The sequence below is a fragment of the Zingiber officinale genome, chromosome 10A (genome assembly GCF_018446385.1).
Source record: "Zingiber officinale cultivar Zhangliang chromosome 10A, Zo_v1.1, whole genome shotgun sequence".
NCBI lineage: Eukaryota > Viridiplantae > Streptophyta > Magnoliopsida > Zingiberales > Zingiberaceae > Zingiber > Zingiber officinale.
This window is the reverse complement of record NC_056004.1, coordinates 3864157-3882478: the sequence shown is the minus strand read 5'-3', so window position 1 is coordinate 3882478 and position 18322 is coordinate 3864157. Positions and strand designations below refer to the sequence as shown.

Below are 18322 nucleotides of genomic sequence, written 5' to 3'. Positions count from 1 at the left end.
CTTGTACAAGCACGCTAGATCACTTGGGGACTAGGAGACTCTAATTAGGGTTAACCACCACTAATTTCGTCAACTTCAACCAAGCTTCCAATGCTTGGCTATATAGCCCACGGGTTAGAAAACCCCGCCTACCAGTCGACTGCCAAAATATGCAGTCGACTGCCCTTCGTGGAAATTCGACCGTTGCAGCCCAACGGCTCGATACCAACCCTCTGTTCGCTACCAGTCGACTGCACCAGTCGACTGATGAAACCACCAGTCGACTGCTACAGTACTGCTATAGTAACGCTACAGTACTGCTATAGTAACGCTACAGTACTGCTACAGTAACCCTAATTTTGATATTTTACCTCGAGTACATTCACTCAGCACTCGTTCTCGCCCGACCAACCTAGCCTTCTAGCCTCCTCCATCAGCCTTGCGTCCCTCGGATGTCTCCCCATCCTTCACGTCTTGCCTTCTGGAGCTTCCATCGGCCTTGTCATTGTTGTCGGGTCTTCCTTTGCCAAGAGGTCGCGCCTCCGGGACTTCATCCATTGCCAAGTCACACTTGGACTTATGTTGCCAAGACTACATGCTTGGACTTACGCTGCCAAGACTCATCCTTGGACTTTCCTCCTTTGCCAAGATCACACTTGGACTTACGTTGCCAAGACTACATGCTTGGACTTACACTGCCAAGACTCACCCTTGGACTTTCCTTGTTGTACCTGTATCCTGCACACTCACAATGCATATCAAATACAACAATAAACATAATTTAAACCTTTGCCCAAACATCAAAACCTAGGGTACCTAGATTGCTCCAACAGATGTAACTTGAATTGTGGAGGTGACATCATCTTCTATTTCTTCTTTTCCTCTTGAGAGTGTGGGTGCTTCCACCTCTTCAACCCTTGAGGATGTGGACTCTTCCACTTTGTCATCTCTTGAGGATGTGGAAGATCTCTCCCCTTCCACCTCTTCCTTCTCTTCCTTTTCTTCCTCAAATGTTGACCTTGTATAAACATCGGATTGGTCCTTCTCCTCTTGGACCAATGAGCTCTTCTCCTTGGGCTCCTCCACTCCTTGGAGTTGTGTAGGGTTCTCATGATGGGCAATGATCCTTTTTCAAAGATCACTTGCACTTGTATATTTACCTACACTCACAATGACATTAGAAGATAATAAATTTAACAATATGTTTGTTACCTCCTTATTGGCCTCCGCTAGCTCCTTTTGTTCCTCGGTCCAATATCGAGCTTTGAGGCGTTTACCCTTCTTATCCGTTGGAGCTTCAAATGGATCCTCCAAGACCACCCATTGGTTCCACTCCATTTGCAACCAAGTCTCCAACCTTGTCCTCCAAACATTGAAGTCTTCTTTATCATATGGAGGTGGGATTCTGATATCCCATCCAAGTGGACCTCCCAAGTCCATCTCCTTCCTCTAGCTTCTTGCTCTCTTAGCGGTTAGTCCGTAGAAGAGCGACCTCGCTCTGATACCAATTGTTGGGACCTTTGTGCCCGCTAGAGAGGGGGGTGAATAGCGTCTCATCGCGCACTTTTGCTTGTGTTGTCTTGATATGCAGCAGAAACTAAAATACAAACACACAATGCTAACACCTAGGGTTTACTTGGTATCCACCTCAAGAAGAGGTGACTAATCCAAGGATTCACACACCGACTCACTCTTCCACTATGAAATACTCCTTCTCGGTCGCAGCCGGAGGCGGAGAAGCCTCGTACAAACCCAACACACTAATACAACTCACACAAGAAGAGAAATACAAAAAGGCAAGTGAAAACACACTCTTCTTGCTTACTTGTTGTGTGTTGTTGTTGCCTCTTAAATCTTGGAGATGCACTCCAAGAACCCTCAAGAACTGGCAAGAATCTCGGAGAAGATCGCTGGTGAAAGACGCAGAAAATCGTAGGAAGAAATCGCAAAGATCTAGCGAAGAAAATGCTCCGCCAAGACTTTATACAGTGCTCCCAATCGATCCAAATTAGTCCCAATCGATTGCCACGCCACATCTGCACAATCCCAGCCGTCCATTGCTCGTTTCCTGCTCAACGGTCACTTCCCAATCGATCGGCCGATCGATTGGGACCATCTGAATCGATCGGCCGATCGATTCAAACCCATTCTGTGCTCTCGCGTCCGCGCGAGAGCTTCTCCTCCCTAATCAATCGACCGATCGATTGGTAGATCCCAATCGATCGCCCGATCAATTGGGAAAGCTTCTGTGCTTGCGAGTAATGCTCCCAATCGATCGGCCGATCGATTTGAGTCATCCCACACTCGTAGCACACTCCAATCGATCGATCGATCGATTGGACACTGGTTCAATCGATCGACCTATCGATTGGACACTGGTTCAATTGATCGACCGATCAATTGGACACTTGTTCAATTGATCGACCGATCAATTGAACACCCTGGACTTGCCTCAAACTCAAGTTCAAGGTTCCAAACCCAACTCCCAGTCAACCATGACCTGTTGGGTATCCATGCCTAGCATTTGGCCAACACCCGACCGACCTCGAACTAGCCTTCTAGCCTCCTCCATCAGCCTTACGTCCCTCGGATATCTCCCATCCTTCACGCATTGCCTTCAGGAGCTTCCTTCGGTCTCATCATAGTTGTCGGATTATACACCACACTCGATCAACCTCGAACTAGCCTTCTAGCCTCCACCATCAGTCTTGTGTCCCTCGGATATCTCTCATCCTTCACACCTTGCCTTCAGGAGCTTCCTTCGGCCTCATCCTAGTTATTGAGTTCTCCTTGTCAAGTTACACTAGAACTTACCTTGCCAAGATCACATGCTTGGACTTTCAACCTTTGCCAAGATTACACTTGGACTTTCCCAATTGCCTGGCTCCTCACCAGGACTTTCTCCCATTTCCAAGATCACACTTGGACTTTTTAATTGTCTGATCTCACTTATCAGGACTTTCACCACCAAGTCTAGTCAACACTAACATATTTGGATTTTCACTCTTGCCAACCTTCCTGTTGGACTTACCTTTGCCTAATCTTCAATTAGGACTTTCCCAGTCAAGTCTCCTGTCAATCTTGACCTACTTGACTTCTCTCTTGCCTAACCTCTAGTTAGGACTTTCCCATTGCCTAAACTCCAGTTAGGACTTCTCTACTACCTAACCTCCAGTTAGGACTTCACCACTGCCTAACCTCTAGTTAGGACTTCACCATTGCCTAATCTCCAGTTAGGACTTCACCACTGCCTAATCTCCAGTTATGACTTCACCACTGCCTAACCTCTAATTAGAACTTCTCCACTGCCTAACCTCCAGTTAGGACTTCCAGACACCTAACTTCCAGTTAGGATTTACCCAGTCAAGTCTCCTGTCATCCCTGACCTACTTGACTTGTCTTCTTCTCAACCTGGTCAACTTTTTGACCATCTCCACAACCGGATGATTGCCCTAGCAATCTCCATATATTGTCAAACATCAAAACTCAAATCTCGACTCAAACTTGACTCAACTCAAGCTTGACTCAACTCAAGCTTAGTCAAACTGGTCAAACTTGACCTAGGAAAATTATCCCAACAATAACTTTTTCCCAACACGCTATAAATAGCACAATAGAGCTAGGAGTTCAATAACACACTCTGTACTCAATTTCTATATTCTTTTCTTAAACTTTTAATTGCTATATGGGGCTTCTCTGCCTTTGACTTAGTTGAAGGGGTTTTTGCTAGTGATCAGTTTCTACTATCTTAGATTGACAACCACCTAAGTTGTAACAAAGTAAAACTTCGTGTCTCTTACTTAGTCTCTTTTATTTTATGCATTTCTTTTATTTCATTTAATAGTGTGTGCTTGCTAGATTAGAAAGAAAGAGAGTTCGAAATTCCATTTGCAAACTATTCACTCCATCTAGCTGGTTCATCCATTCCAACAAGCGGTATCAGAGTCCAACCACTTTAGAAGGACTAACCGCCAACTGAAACAATAAGAAAATGACCGGATCTAGTATATACCCGTCCAAGTTCAAAGGGAAGTTCGCCCTATGAAAGAGAACAATAGAGGTATACTTTAAAACTGACTTTGATATTTTACTTATAATTAAATATGATTTTGAAGTACCTAAGGATGAGAACGGAAAAGAAAAAGAAGAGCGTCAATGGAACAAGAAGTAGCAGACCAAGTTCATGGCAAACGGTAAGGTCGAATTCCACCTTCTGAGCGTGCTAACATCTCAAGAAGTCAACTGAATTGACGCTTACACTCAGCCAAAAAATTTTAGGAGAAGTTCCTAGAGCTGCACTAAGGGACCTCGGAGGCTAAATTGGCGAGACGGGATCTGCTCCAAAATAAACCGATGAACTTCTGGATGGAAAAGAGAGAAAAAGTAGCTCAACTGCACGTAAAGATCAAGGAACTGATTACTGAATGACTAATCTTAGAGAATCAGTGTCAAATCAGGATTCTCTCTGATATGCACTCAATGCCTTTTCGAGAACCCCAAGAGTAGACATCAATAGTAAATTCATATTACATCTCAAAGAACTTAGAGGTTAGTACGTTAGAAGAGTTATTTTCGACTTTATAATTACATGAGTCTGTTATTTTCGACTTTATAATTACATGAGTCTTGATATGCATGATTTAAATATATAGAAAAATCAAACAAAAACAACAACATAGCACTGCAAGCCGAGAAGAACGGACTAAATTCCAAGTCATCTCTTGACGAAGACGAAGAAGCTTTTATGGTAAGAAAGTTTTCAAAGTTTTTTAAAACTAACAACTTTGATAAGAAACGGGCGACAAAGCTATTTCAAAGGAAAAAGAAGGTTCAATGCTATAACTACTAAGAAGAAAGACATATAAATGACAACTATCTAAGACTAAAAAGCAAAGGAAAAGAAAAGAAAAGAAAAGAAAGAACAATCAAGGACAAAACAAAAGAATCTAACTACAAGCGACATGGAGCGAGTTGTCATCATCCAAGTCCAAGATTGAACAATACATCAAACTATTCATCGAGCAGAAGATGACGAAATCACCTTAGAAGAAAGCAACGATGAAAAGCGAGCATCCACAAGTCCAATACAGTAAGTGACCAAATATACGATGCTATTAAAATGCTAAGTAGGTTTTTATGCAGAACTATGTTCAAATATGTAAATTCAAAAAGAGATTATGCATACCTACTAGAAGAGTTTGACAAAATTAAAATTTAAAATTTAAAACGAAATGAATAAATAGAAATATTGATGAATTCTGGTTATGAAAATTCAAATTTATTATGAATCCCAAATTCTAAAAATTATGAAAGACTAAATTGATATTTGAAGAATTATAAGAACCAAATTATAAAAGTTACTAGAAATACTATTTCAAAAAAATATTTAATTAATCTAGTAGAAAATAATTTATTTTAGATATTAAAATATGTTTTAACCTATTAAATTAATTTAATTGAATTTTTAAATGCATTGACTAAATTAATTTGTAAACTTTCTCTTTCATTTTCTTTCCGTTTAAAGTTTTATGTGATGAATAATTATATTATCCGTTGGTACAACAAATTCCTAGATTTTTCTATAGTTAAATAATTTTTATGAATTTTTTCTAAAAATCAAAATTTTAAAAATGACTTTATGGTCCGGTCCCTCTGCTCCGGTTCCACCCGTCTCGGTCTAGATCTTCCGCTCCGGTTCCGTTTGCTTGGGTGATATCGACCATCCAGAAAAAGGCTCATCCGAACTCGATTTCAGACATTCTCCTCGAGCAACCTTCTTTCCCGGTTTCTCGTCCCTCAAACGTCGTGTATGTTCTTCTCGTCTACCGGTGTACTCTTCCGCGGTCACCTCGTCCCTCAGACACACCGAGTCCGTTGGCTCTCTCCCGTGCCGTCCTTCTCGCTAGCCGCGTCTTCCGCTCGATTTCATGTGTTCCTAAGCTCCTGCACACTTAGACACAATGGTTAAACCAAACAGGATCTAACTTAATTTGTTTGATTACATCAAAATACGTTGGGGTTCCAACATAGTTCTCCTCAATGGTTCTTTCCCGAGCGAGATGGTCAGTCAGGCCTGTCCGAATTGCAGAGGGGTCGTCATGGGCAGCAACTCATTCCAATCAATTTGTAATTGATCGAACGTCTTCTTGAAAATAATGTTCACCGAACTCCCTGTATCAATAAAAGTTCGATGAATAGTATAATTAACGATTACCGCCCGGATGATCAGCGTGTCGTCGTGAGGGATCTCCACTCCCTCCAAGTCGTTGGGGCCGAAGCTGATCTCAGACATTTCGGCCTTCTCCTTGTTGCATCCCACCGCATGGATCTCCACCAGCCAAGCGTACGACTTCCTGACTCTGTTGGAATCGCCGTCGATCAACCCTTCAACGATTATGCCTATTTTGCCTCGGGATGCATTGTTTCTATTGTCTTCTTCCCGAGGGAAGGGTCTATTTCGCTCGGTCGGAACTCGAGAGGGGTCAGTGTCATCCCTCCGCTAATGTTGATAGTGCCACTCTGGCGCCCTTCCTTCATCCTCTCGCTGCCCGGTATATCGATGTCTTTGTCGCTGATCGGGAGAAGGAGATCGGCGGTGGTATCCTCTTGGGGCCGGTCGACTGATGATTGGTGTTAGACCGTGGCAATCACGTGTGTTGTGGGTCACTGACTGGTGGAAATAACAGAATATCGGTGTCCACACCTTGCCTTTTGCTGCCTTTTGCTGACCGGAAGCCACATGCTGCACGGCATGTGTCCTGGTCTCCTGATGTAGTCGCGCTCCTTCGACCCTTGGCCCTTTGGGCGGCTGATGGTTGCTTAACTGTCGGCGCTCGGTCGTCGCTGAGAGTTCGGTTGACGCCTCTTTTCTTCTTGCCGCTTGGGCTTCTTCCACATTTATATATTCATTGGCCTTCTTGAGCATGTGGTCGAAGTCCCTAGACGGCTTCCTGATGAGCGAACGGAAGAAGTCTCCCTCGACGAGTCCCTTAGTGAAGGTGTTCATCATTATCTCGAATGAGACCGAGGGGATGTCCATGGCTACTTGATTGAAACGCTGTATGTAGGCTCGCAGTGTTTCTTTTGATCCTTGTTTCAGGGAGAAGATGTTGACGCTCGTGTTCTGATAGCGTCGGCTGCTGGCGAAATGGTGCTAGAACGTGGATCGGGGCCTTCTTCTCCGATCGGTACATACTTCGCCCGACCAATTGATACTATCCGCACATTAACCGTCTTGACTTTGACCTCCACTACGATCACGAGATGAGGTCCCTCATCATCACCGCATCCGTAAAAAAAAAAGACAATCGGTATTTTAAGCTCTATATTGTTCCATTCCATTTTGTGTATCATGAACAGTGCTATAATAATTAAAATAACAATGTGATATTCTATATTTTGTCTAATAAATCTTCTAGTTTTTATACTTTTGTCTTCAGTCACTTTCCTGCGCTGAATCAAATCCTGATTCCACTAATGATTCCTATGCGATCCTAATTCTTCAAAAAATTACTCTTTTTTAATTTGGACCTCTTGACTAGAGGGACGAAACATCATTCTGGAGTTGACCTCTCGCTACAGGAGGGTTGGTTGTTGAAAAAAACTGGATTTTAGCTTGAACTGCCGATTGAGATAATCTAACCTTTGATTTTATCCACTTAATACTTGCAGGTGAATTTATTGCTAGAAAAGCTGCAAACAAATGAATAGGGAGCAAAAGCTGGAGTCACTAGTTTCATTCCAGATGATCAGTCTGCATCTAGTGGCAATGTAATGGACTTGAACCTGAACATTCAGCAGAAAGTGGACGACCTGCTGAGCACAGGAAGTGGCAGAAATGCGGCGGCCAACATAGATGCTTGTCACTTGCTGGCGGATGGCCAGAAGCCTTTAATTTTCCTGAAGAGCTACAGAGTGCCTAATAATGGGCATCCTTTCTGATCAGGATGACATGAGCAATGAAGACTGCAACTACTACTCCAGCAGTGTCTTTTCAGGGTATCAGAAGCAGGAGGAAGCCCATCTGGAGCAATGGTTGGATTGCGTTGAAAGCATTCTCCTTCCTTGAGAGACCCCTGCGATTAATTAAGTTGGAAATTGAATGATCAAAAGCATGGTTCTACCTCCTGCTGCTTCATCTTCTTCACGTATGTTTATTATGCTTGTGAGTCGATCGCGTTGTTGGACACGTTGCATGCGTAAATGTAGTTTGTTTGGGGATCGTAAGTCATAAGACTGATTTACTTTGTCAGTTACAAGTATTATTTCAACCCACCAGTCATTAAAACTTTCTAAGATATTGCATACTTTGTTTTCATGCCTGTATTTCATCTCGTGTTCAAGGATAATTTTAACTGCATCAAGTCCTGTTAGTGAAAAATTAGTCATAGCTCAAGTAAACCATGGAATTATTCGACTAATTAACTTGGTGAGGAATTACAGGGTCACTGAAGTCGATATGCTTTGTCTCAGTCCCAGTTTTTAGCAGTGTTGAGAAAACTGGATCGGACCGACCGGTCCGACAGGTTGAATCGCGAACCGGCTCTTGATCCGGTTCGGTCAATCATTAAAACCGAAAAAATAAAAAAATTGGTCAAAACCTGTCAAAACCGTTTAAAACCGATCAAAACCACTTAAAATCGGTCAAAATCGCTCGAAATCGATCAAAATCACAGGTTCAATCAGAATTGAAACATAATTTTTAATTATTGAAACATGATTTATATATATATATATATATATATAAATATAACAGTTGAACCACCGGGTCGACCGATCAAACCTTAAAAACCTCGACTTGGTCATTTCACCGGTTCAGTGATCGGTCCAATTTTCAAAACATTACTTTTTAGTTGATACTGTCGTTCCTCAGTGATTCTATTATACCCTTTAGCAACGAGTCCAGTAAATATTATCTCCCACAGTCCATTCTTAAATTATGTGAAAGAAAATAAATCATGAATTTAACTTATAGCCGACAGCCAAATTGATTAGGATGCAACGAGTCATCCATCATGTATGTGGTTCTAAAGTCATGGCAGTCTTCATGCCTTTTTATTTGCAGGCCAAACATATTGCTTATGCCTCAATGACCTTTTTTTTTCTGGCTTTTGAGAAATCCTTGAGCCACAGCATCCATAGTTACAACTCGAAAAGGAACACTTCTAATTTGTCTCCTCGTCTTTTTTCTTATATAAAATTCTGGATAATCTCCACATTAGAGTTGGTCAGTTCTCCATTGTATTCTTTTGAATTAGATTAATTTTGACTTTGGATATATGGAATTGAAACTGGAAAAGGATAGATGCAGATGACCTTCACAAAGGGTGCATCCGCATAGTCAACACACGTAAAGGCAAGAACAAATCAGATAAGGCCTACAAGTTTTGGAATTTATTCTCATGAGAGAAAGATTCACAATAAACTGTCTTATTGTTCTCCTATTGATCTTGGATTGCCATTTAAGTTCCGTAGTGTGACTTGTGTGCTTTTCATAGAAAGAGAAGAAGGGGGAAAAAACTAAAAGGGAAGTTGTAAAGATGTTAGATAGAACTACACGGCAAAATTTAAGTTTCAAAATGAATGAAGTTTATCTATAACTTGTTGCGTGCTGATTTACAATTCAATTTGAAGCCATTTTTCTATGAAAAGAGATTAGCAATTGTGCCATCTCTATCTTAGTCATATATTGGATTAATCCTTCTACCTCTTGTCGTAATCACTTTGAAAGAGGATAACATAAATTGTTCCATGAAGTTACAACTTTACTATGGGAAGGAAATCAAAGCAAGTTAGTATGCAGGTTAATATAATAAGTTAGTATTAAAGTTAGGATAAACACAACTTGATGATATGATATTACTGATTTTAAGTTCACATGGCCCCATCATTTTATAATAGTATACATCATCATGCACAAAACAAATGTTATTTTCTAGTGTCATCTTCCATTTGGGATGTCATCGAGCAATCATATCACAAATCAAAATTGATAAGAACATATCTAGGACACAGTGATGGTGAAATCTTATCAATGCAAAGGACTGCTAGTGGTGCCACCGCACACAATTATGTGATGGATTCTCTTACCAACCTGCATTTAGTCTTTTCCCCTGTGGAACAATGGAGGCTATCTGGAAAATTTTGCTTTCGAATGAAATGTCAAAACCTTGAGTAAGCCTCAAGTTCGGCACAGATGTTTGCTTACAAAAAAGTACAAGATAAACTATCTGATCAATCTAAATTTACCATCAACTTAACTGTATTACCAAGTACATAGCTATAGAATCTTGCACTAATGAAGACCTGACAAATTCAACAGCCAGATGACAATTATTTCACTTATATAAATCTGCACACTGTATAGGAACATGATTCCTGTTTGTATAGTGACAATAGTTTTGGAACTTGCCTTTCTAAAGCATAATATTTACAACAAAATCTCTTAACGATAGTGCCATATTTACATTGTGTTCACGTTATTTACAAGAATATGTACATCAGGCAATGGCGAAAATAAGGTGATATTTACAGAAAAAAAAATAATGAAATAATAAGAACCATTCCCTACAAAATAGTTTGAACATCCGGAAGGTCATGACCCATATATTAACTTCTCTAATTGCCTTATCCATTGTAAAAATCACATTCCGTTTCAATATGGCACGGAACAATGTTAACCAGCCGCACTGTACAATTATTAACTTTGCCCATTGCCCCAGAGAATTTTCAGCCTTCAGAAGGTTGTAAAGCCGCAAGACCAAATAAACTTCTCAATAACCTTCCTTGAATTTGTAAGAAACAGTTAGCTTCCAAGATATCACCAAGCAAATGTTATCCAGCGGTAACTTATGCACCAAGACAACGCCATTGCTTCATAATTTTATTACTCATTAAAAATTTTGTCATATGCATTTTTTTTTCTTTTTGTAAGTTTATTCTCACACCTCATTAGGTCAAGTTGTCAATTAGTATTCAGTCAGATGCTTCAAAGAGAAGAAAGCCATTCCTCCATACGCTTATTACCATCTGCACCAATAAAAGTAAAAGCAAGTCAATAAATAGCACATGGAATATTATTCAAGAAACTTTCGTGTATAAATCCAAGGGAAGGAAAGGAAGTTGCTGCCAGAAAGCAAATTTCAATAACTAGTGGGAAGGAAAAGAATTATGCTCGTTTTCAAGCAAACTTCAACCAAGATCAAGTACATATATACAACAAGCCTTCTATTTGAATAGCGAGTAACAGCTATTCACGAGAGTAGTAGAATATTTTGAGAGGACAAGGCACTCTTTCAAGAAAGCTGCAAGTATTGATACACATTTATCTAGCAAAGCAAAGAATAATGACCAGGGAAAACAAATTTAATTTTCTACATCTATAGAGTAACAAAGAGGAGGATCTATGAATACCACTATTTTCTCAATTGAAAAAATGGGTAGTCTGGCCCTCTGTCAAACTCATGAGTGAATACCAATGCTCCTAAACTGTCTAGACTACATGCACATGTGTCCCAACTGCTTAAATGATACAATTGGATGTTGAGCCTAACAACTATCTGAAATGTTTAAGTTCAAGTTACTAATAGTTCACTCACTCATCTAATTAGCTCATCAAGTTTCTTCATTAGGCCACAACTTACCATATAAGACTAAACTATTGTGTTACAACATGAATATGAGTATTCACAAGGTTATTTGTAGTATATAAACAAACTCAAGACCCCAACTTCGACAAAAAAAATTAAAGCCAACAAGGGATTTGAGAAAATCAAGCTAAAACCTTGGAAATACTACCAAACCAATCTTAATTAGGACCTTTGGTTGGTCAAATCATCCAATAACACTAGTAAGCTAGGAGAGTTATACAAGTGAACCAAACTATGACATTTTCAAGAGTACAATAATACATATCCAAACATAAGAAGATAAAAATGATCAGCATACTAAACTATACGGTGATAGAGTTGAAAATAGCCATCTTATAGTCAAGGTACATATGCAACAATCACAATTGCATTCAAAGTACACTTACATTCCTTGAGCTAAAAGAAAAATCTTATAAAATCATGTAGGGAACGAGCTGACATCTTTATGAGCTAGAACATTAGATGGTTAAGAAACAAAGAATACAAAAAACAAAAGTCTCTGAAATGGATATATGAGATTACAAGAAAAAATGAAACGAAACAAATACAATTATCAGAGAGTAATTTGATAGGTGTAGCTCCAACAAAGAGTTAAACTATCAAAGTGATTTATCATGCATTTAAACTATCAAAGTGATTTATCATGCATTGTGTCAGTCCCACTTTCATCCTGGAAACTGAGCATCATGCAATTAAAAGTATGAATTTATCCTGGGAAGGAGTTGGAAAGACCCAAGTAGAAACAGATAAATGACAACCTGGAGGCATCAGAAGCCTGCAAAAATTCAGGGGAGTGGCTGCCTAAAATTTTGGCGGGGGACTAATAGGTGCATATAGTTCATTAAAGCATGGAAGGGAATTACATAGTTGATGTTTTAGCAAAAGAAAGCCATGAGGAAGAATTATGCTCATATGCATTTCAATATGCGGCTTAGTTTCCTGCATGGCATACTATATTTCTCTGGCAGTCTTCCTGATGGAAATGCAATGTCATTTTTGCTTATTTAATAAAGGACCTTATGGCAGTCCTTTCAATAAAAGAAAAAAAATAAATCCTCTTCTTCTTGCCATATTATATCAAGCTGTAACTAAAGATATACCAACAGTTGCATGTTTGGCTTTCAGAATTAACATAATTTAGGGAAAGTACAATAAAATGGCGAACATAATGTGGTACAAAGGAAAATTGAAACAATCAGTCATAATGCGTCAAAAAGGTAAAATAAAAGTTTGGTGAGTAGATGAAACGCAAACGGATGCAAGGAGATTGAATCTCAAACCTGCAGACTACTTTAAGCTACATATACAAAAGATACATATATAGCAAAGAAGACAAAACTAATTTTTTTTCTTACCTGATAGATCATCATCCATATGACTGACTGCTCCCAGGACATGAGTTCTGGAGTTTTTTGCCTGCTCATTGCGTCCACGACCATAACACCGCACCAAAACTGCGAAGCTTTTCTCTGCTTCTGAATCGCTCTCAAATTCAGGGCCATGAGGTTCCGACCACCCAATAGACCAATCAGAATCATCAGACTCCGACCCAGATATGCATCCACCATCTGAGGGCACAAGAACGATGTCGTACTCCTTGTCTATCCGCCTTTCCTTGCGGTTTTGCAAGTTTTTCTTATTTCTTCTCCAGTTTGACCTTGTCCTGTGTACATTAGAGTAATCCGCTGCTTCCTTGAATCCTGAAGGGAATTCAGGAGGTACGAGTGTCGAATTGGCGGATTCATGATCCTTCCTGCCCCAAATCCAGATAGAGAAACGTGCGAAAGCCATAGTATTTATCCTCCGGCAAGAAAACACTGACTTCTTGGAGTCACACCACTAATCTTATTCTCAAAACGATCTCACACTAAATGACTGAGATAAGAATATCCCACGAATCTGCCGAAAGAACTTCATACCATCAAATCCACTGGCCAAAATAATAACTTTCCTAAAACAGATCAAACTCGTCCTTTCTAACAAAGTCAATCGTATGTTCAGCAAATAATATACGAAAAATATTAGCTTTCATTCGAACTTCCCCGACGAAAGCAATCACAATCATCACTCCAAAGAAATGAAGGTCACAAAACAATATCAATCAGAAGAAATATACTTGTGAATCACAATAAACCTTTCAGCAAAGTCCAAGAAATCAAATAACTTGGAGAAGCAACAGGAAATTAAATATATTCCACCCTGAACTCCCACAAATTCGCAAGAGAAGCGTCGAGCATGAGAAATCCATTTTTTCCCCTTGAAAGGGCAAAAAATAAAATCTTTTTGCCTGATGATTTAGAATCTAAAATTCAACAAGAGTTCCACAGCTGACGCACTGAACGCGTCCGGCGGTCCTCAGGCCGTCGACAGATGAGATTGGAGGGTGCAGAGAGAGAGAGAGAGGAGAGAGAGAGACGGCGGAAACAAGCTGCGAATAGTCATCATCGCAGCCGTCTTCCATCCGAGTTTATAGCGCTCCTAGCTTCCGACCGAAGCTTCAAGATCCACAACACGCGATCGACGAGTCAGATCTGCTAACCAATTATCCTGACGGTCTCCAACCGGCCACGCGTCTTGCGGCGATCGCGAGGCCCTCCCGGAAGAGTGGCGCATACAATTTCCTATGCGATGACGATTCATCAACCGTCCGCTTTAAGGATTGACGGTGGATCCAACATCATTAAACCGGGTACACTAGTTCCAGTAGGTCCCCAGGGAGTAAACGGACGGGTAAGTGTTCCCAGACCAATCATCGTCCCTTTTGTTTTTCCATCAACAAGCAACTGCCACGTGGGAATCGGGACTCCTGCTCTCATCCAAAACCAACGCAACATAGATTAGCACTTCATTTATAATTTGGCAAATTACTGAAATGTAATCAAACTAATCGAATAGCCAAATCATATAGCACTTCATTCATAATTTCTTTACCCTAGTTAATATCTACATGAATAATCTATCCAATAAATTTTGAGATAAAAAAATAATTAATCAAACAAAGAATGTCGAGTTTGGATGACTGATTAACTTCACAGCAATTTTCCAATAGTCATCAGTCATCAGCTAAATGGGAAAAAAAATAATCCCAAATAACCTGAATGACTATATCTGAGGATGATCGATCTGGTCTCACGGAAATTTTTTACCGGTCATCAGGGTAAATCAGGAAGTGCACGTGGTGGCCAACCCAGAAGCCCAGCATCCTTTGATTACGCCCCCCATTTGGAGGAAAAAATTCCTACAAATACGCCGTAACTGGGGTTCGAACCGCGGGTGTCTAAGAAACAATCTGAATGTCCTACCGCGGCACCATGACCCCGGGGACAGTCATCAGGTAAATGAAGAAGCAAATATGGTCAGCATCGAAGTATAAATATCGGGAAGATAATTAAATATCTTTACCACTACATTTTTTGTCTCCTCGAGGCGGTGCGATGGTTAAGGCATGGGGTGTTGCCACATGAGGTCTTGGGGTCGAAACTCGGCGTGACCGAGCATAACCTCCCCCATGTCTTGGTCATTTGCACTAATGGCTAGTAGCCACCCGTGATTTACCTCTTCCGTGTTGGCCTAGGGACAGGTTGGCGGGGGCGTTGGGGGCGAGCGAATCGCCTTTTTGCCACATGAAGAGAATAATTTTAAACAAAACTCGGCATGACCGAGCATAACCTCCCTCATGTCTTGGCCATTTGCACTAATGGCTAGTAGCCACCCGTGATTTACCTCCTCTGTGTTGGCCTAAGGACGGGTTGGCGAGGGCGCTGGGGGCGAGATCAAATCTTCTGTCCCGAAACTCTCCCTGTCCCTCTGTCCCACGTAGAAAACGACACCCGACTCATGAGAAACACGTGACGAAGGCGGAAACCAAAAGAGTGATTCGCCTGTTGCCTGTGGATCGGTCAGTAGACCGATCCGCTGGACCGATCAGGACATATCCTGATCGGTCTGGGAGGCTTCTGATCGGTCTGTGGACCGATCCACCTATAGGCTGATCGGTTCACAGCCCGATCAGAAGCCTCCCAGACCGATCAGGATATGTCCTAATCGGTCCAGCGGATCGGTTGCTCTTTTGGTTTCCGCCTTCGTCACGTGTTTCTCACGAGTCGGGTGTCGTTTTCTGCGTGGGACAGAGGGACAGGGAGAGTTTCGAGACAGAAGATTTGATCTCGCTGGGGGCGAGCGAATCACCTTTTGCCACATGAAGAGAATAATTTTCCACCCGTGATTTACCTCATCCGTATTGGCCTAGGAACGGGTTGTGTGGGGGGGGGGGGGGGGCGCTGAGGGCGAGCGAATCGCCTTTTGCCACATGAAGAGAATAATTTTTGATTTACCTCCCTCGTGATGGCCTTGGGTCGGGTACGGCGAGAGTGTTGGGGGTGAGCGTTTCGCTTTTTGCCACAATGAAGAGAATAACTTTTTTTTTCTCTTCGGATAGGTTTAGTGACTAGCGCATAAGGTGTTGCCAGTATGAGGTTTAGGGTTCGAATCTCAGCAAAGCCAAGGTAAATGTCTCCCTTATGTGTTAGTCACTATTCCAAAGGCTAGTAGCCGTCCATGATTTACCTCCTCCGTGTTGGCCCTGGGACGGGTTGACGGGGGCGCTGGGGGCCAGCGTATTCGCCTTTTGCCACCATGAAGAGAATAATTTTTTTTTTGTCCCCGGGGCATGGTGTCGCGGTAGGACATCCAGGTTGTCACCCAGTCACCCGTGGTTCGATCCCCAGCTACGGCGTATTTCAGAAATTTTCCTCCAAATGGGAAGCGCAATCAAAGAATGCTGGGCATCTGGGTTGGCTGTCGCGTGTGCTTCCCGATTTACCCTGGTGGTCAATGGGAAACTTCCGTGGGGTCTGGCTGGTCATCCCAGAGATAGTCAATGGTGTTAACTCCGATTATTTTTTTTTTTTGAAGAGAATAAATTTTTGTCCCCTCGGATGGGTCTAGTGGCTAGCGCATGAGGTATTGTCATCATGAGATCTAAGGTTCGAATCTCGGTAAAAGCCGAAATAAATAACTCCCTTATGTGCTAGTCATTATTCCAAAGGCTAGTAGTCGCCCGTGATTTATCTCCTCCGTGTTGGTCCTGGGACGGGTTGGCGGGGGTGTTGGGGTGAGCGTATTCGCCTTTTGCCATCATGAAGAGAATAATTTTTTTCCGTGGGGTCGGGTCGGTTACCCCACACTCGACGTTACCAAGCAGGTTAATCATTTTTTTTAAGAGAATAAATTTTGGCCCCGGGGGCTATGGTGCAGCGGCAGGACATTCAGATTGTCGCCCAGGTACCCGCGGTTCGAGCTCCAGCTATGACGAATTCATAGAAATTTTTCCTCCAATGGGGTGCGCAACTAAAGGATGTTGAACTCCTGGGTTACCCGCTGCGAGCACCTCCCGATTTACCCTGGTGGCCGGTCGAAAATTTTTATGTGGTCGGGTCGGTCACCCCGGCTCGACGTTACCTAGCCTGGTTAATTTATTTTCTTCAAAAAAAAAAATTAATTAGGTTAGGTAACGTCGAGCCTGGGGTAATCGATCCGGCCTCACGGAAGTTTCCCACCGGCCACCAGGGTAAATCGCAGACCGCCCAGGAGCCCAGCATCCTTTAATTACGTACCCCATTTAGAGGAAAATTTTTGCAAATTCGTCATAGCTGGGGTTCGAACCGTGGGTATCTAGGTGATAATCTGGATGCCCTGCCACTGCACCATAGCCCCGGGAGCATAAATTTTGAGATAAAAAAAAAAAAAAAATCCCAGTTAGTCTCATTGACTATCTCTGGAATGACCGATTCGCTCCCACGGAAATTTCCCACCGGTCACGAGGATAAATCGGGAAGCGCACGCGGTAGCCAGCCCAGAAGCCTAGCATCTTTTGATTGCGCCCCCTATTTGGAGGAAAAATTCTTATAAATACATCGTAATTAGGGATCAAATCACGGGTAACTGAGAGACAACATGATAATTAAAAAAAAAATCAGATATTAGATAAAACAAATAATAGATTTGTGGCTGCTGGGATTCGAGCCCAGGTCTCCACGGCCACAACGTGGAATTCTCACCACTAAACTACAGCCACAGTTGAAAATTGAGATCAAGTTTTATAAGATGTTGTATTAGAATAAATAATTTATTATTTTTTAAAGAGTGCGGGGTTGATATAAATTTTAAAATTATAAAATTACGTATTTAGTTTTATTTTTACCTTTTCTTATTCTTTCGCACCTATCTTAATCATACAATAATCAATCGTTTCGGACTTTATTAATTAAGTAATGTCCGGAATCGATTATTATATATTATGGTAATTTATTAAAAATTAATTTATATTTTAAAAAATTATTATTTTTAAATATAACATATGAAATCATATTTAAAGATATAAATATAATTAAGAAAATGAGACAAACCTATAAAATCTAATTCTATAACATTTCATACCCTTTAAAATTTTCAATTAATTTTGACATAAATTGATTGATGGACCTTGCAATTGTCTAATTATCTCTGATTCTTTTTGTTTGTCGTAGAGAACAAACAAATGTACGGATTCCAACGAGTTCTCGTTCAATTCTTTCAGTTACTGACCTTTCGAAAGATTAAGCAAAGTAAGAAATTTTTTCCTTTTGCAAAAGAAACCAGGAAGCTAGAGACGGGAGGAATCGCCCAGGCATTTTCACCTTATTCTTGGGATCCAT

General features: G+C 41.2%; 1 protein-coding gene and 1 non-coding gene across 3 annotated transcripts; both read right to left on the bottom strand.

Moving 5' to 3' along the window:
* Positions 1-10916: 10916 nt before the first annotated feature.
* Positions 10917-14074, bottom strand: LOC122027511. 2 transcript variants are annotated; one of them, XM_042586504.1, is made up of 3 exons: positions 13762-14074; positions 12983-13526; positions 10917-11007 (listed from the first exon to the last, which is right to left on the bottom strand). In XM_042586504.1, exons 2-3 carry the CDS (start codon positions 13416-13418, stop codon positions 10967-10969), a joined length of 477 nt encoding a protein of 158 aa, XP_042442438.1. In that variant the 5' UTR covers positions 13419-13526; positions 13762-14074; the 3' UTR covers positions 10917-10966. The 2 variants fall into 2 exon arrangements, with proteins under 2 accessions (XP_042442438.1, XP_042442437.1); XM_042586503.1 differs by having other exon boundaries at positions 12983-14074.
* A 3557-nt stretch (positions 14075-17631) lies between these two features.
* On the bottom strand, positions 17632-17703 carry TRNAH-GUG. The gene has a single exon. It is a non-coding gene; the product is annotated as a tRNA-His (tRNA).
* Between the last annotated feature and the right edge of the window lie 619 nt (positions 17704-18322).

Excerpts from the sequence above, each read along its gene's own strand:
- LOC122027511 (XM_042586503.1), bottom strand. The coding sequence starts at position 13,418 with ATGGCTTTCGCACGTTTCTCTATCTGGATTTGGGGCAGGAAGGATCAT. Across the intron at positions 11,008-12,982 it reads TATGGATGATGATCTATCAG|ATGGTAATAAGCGTATGGAG; the intron begins GTAAGAAAAAAA and ends TTATTGGTGCAG.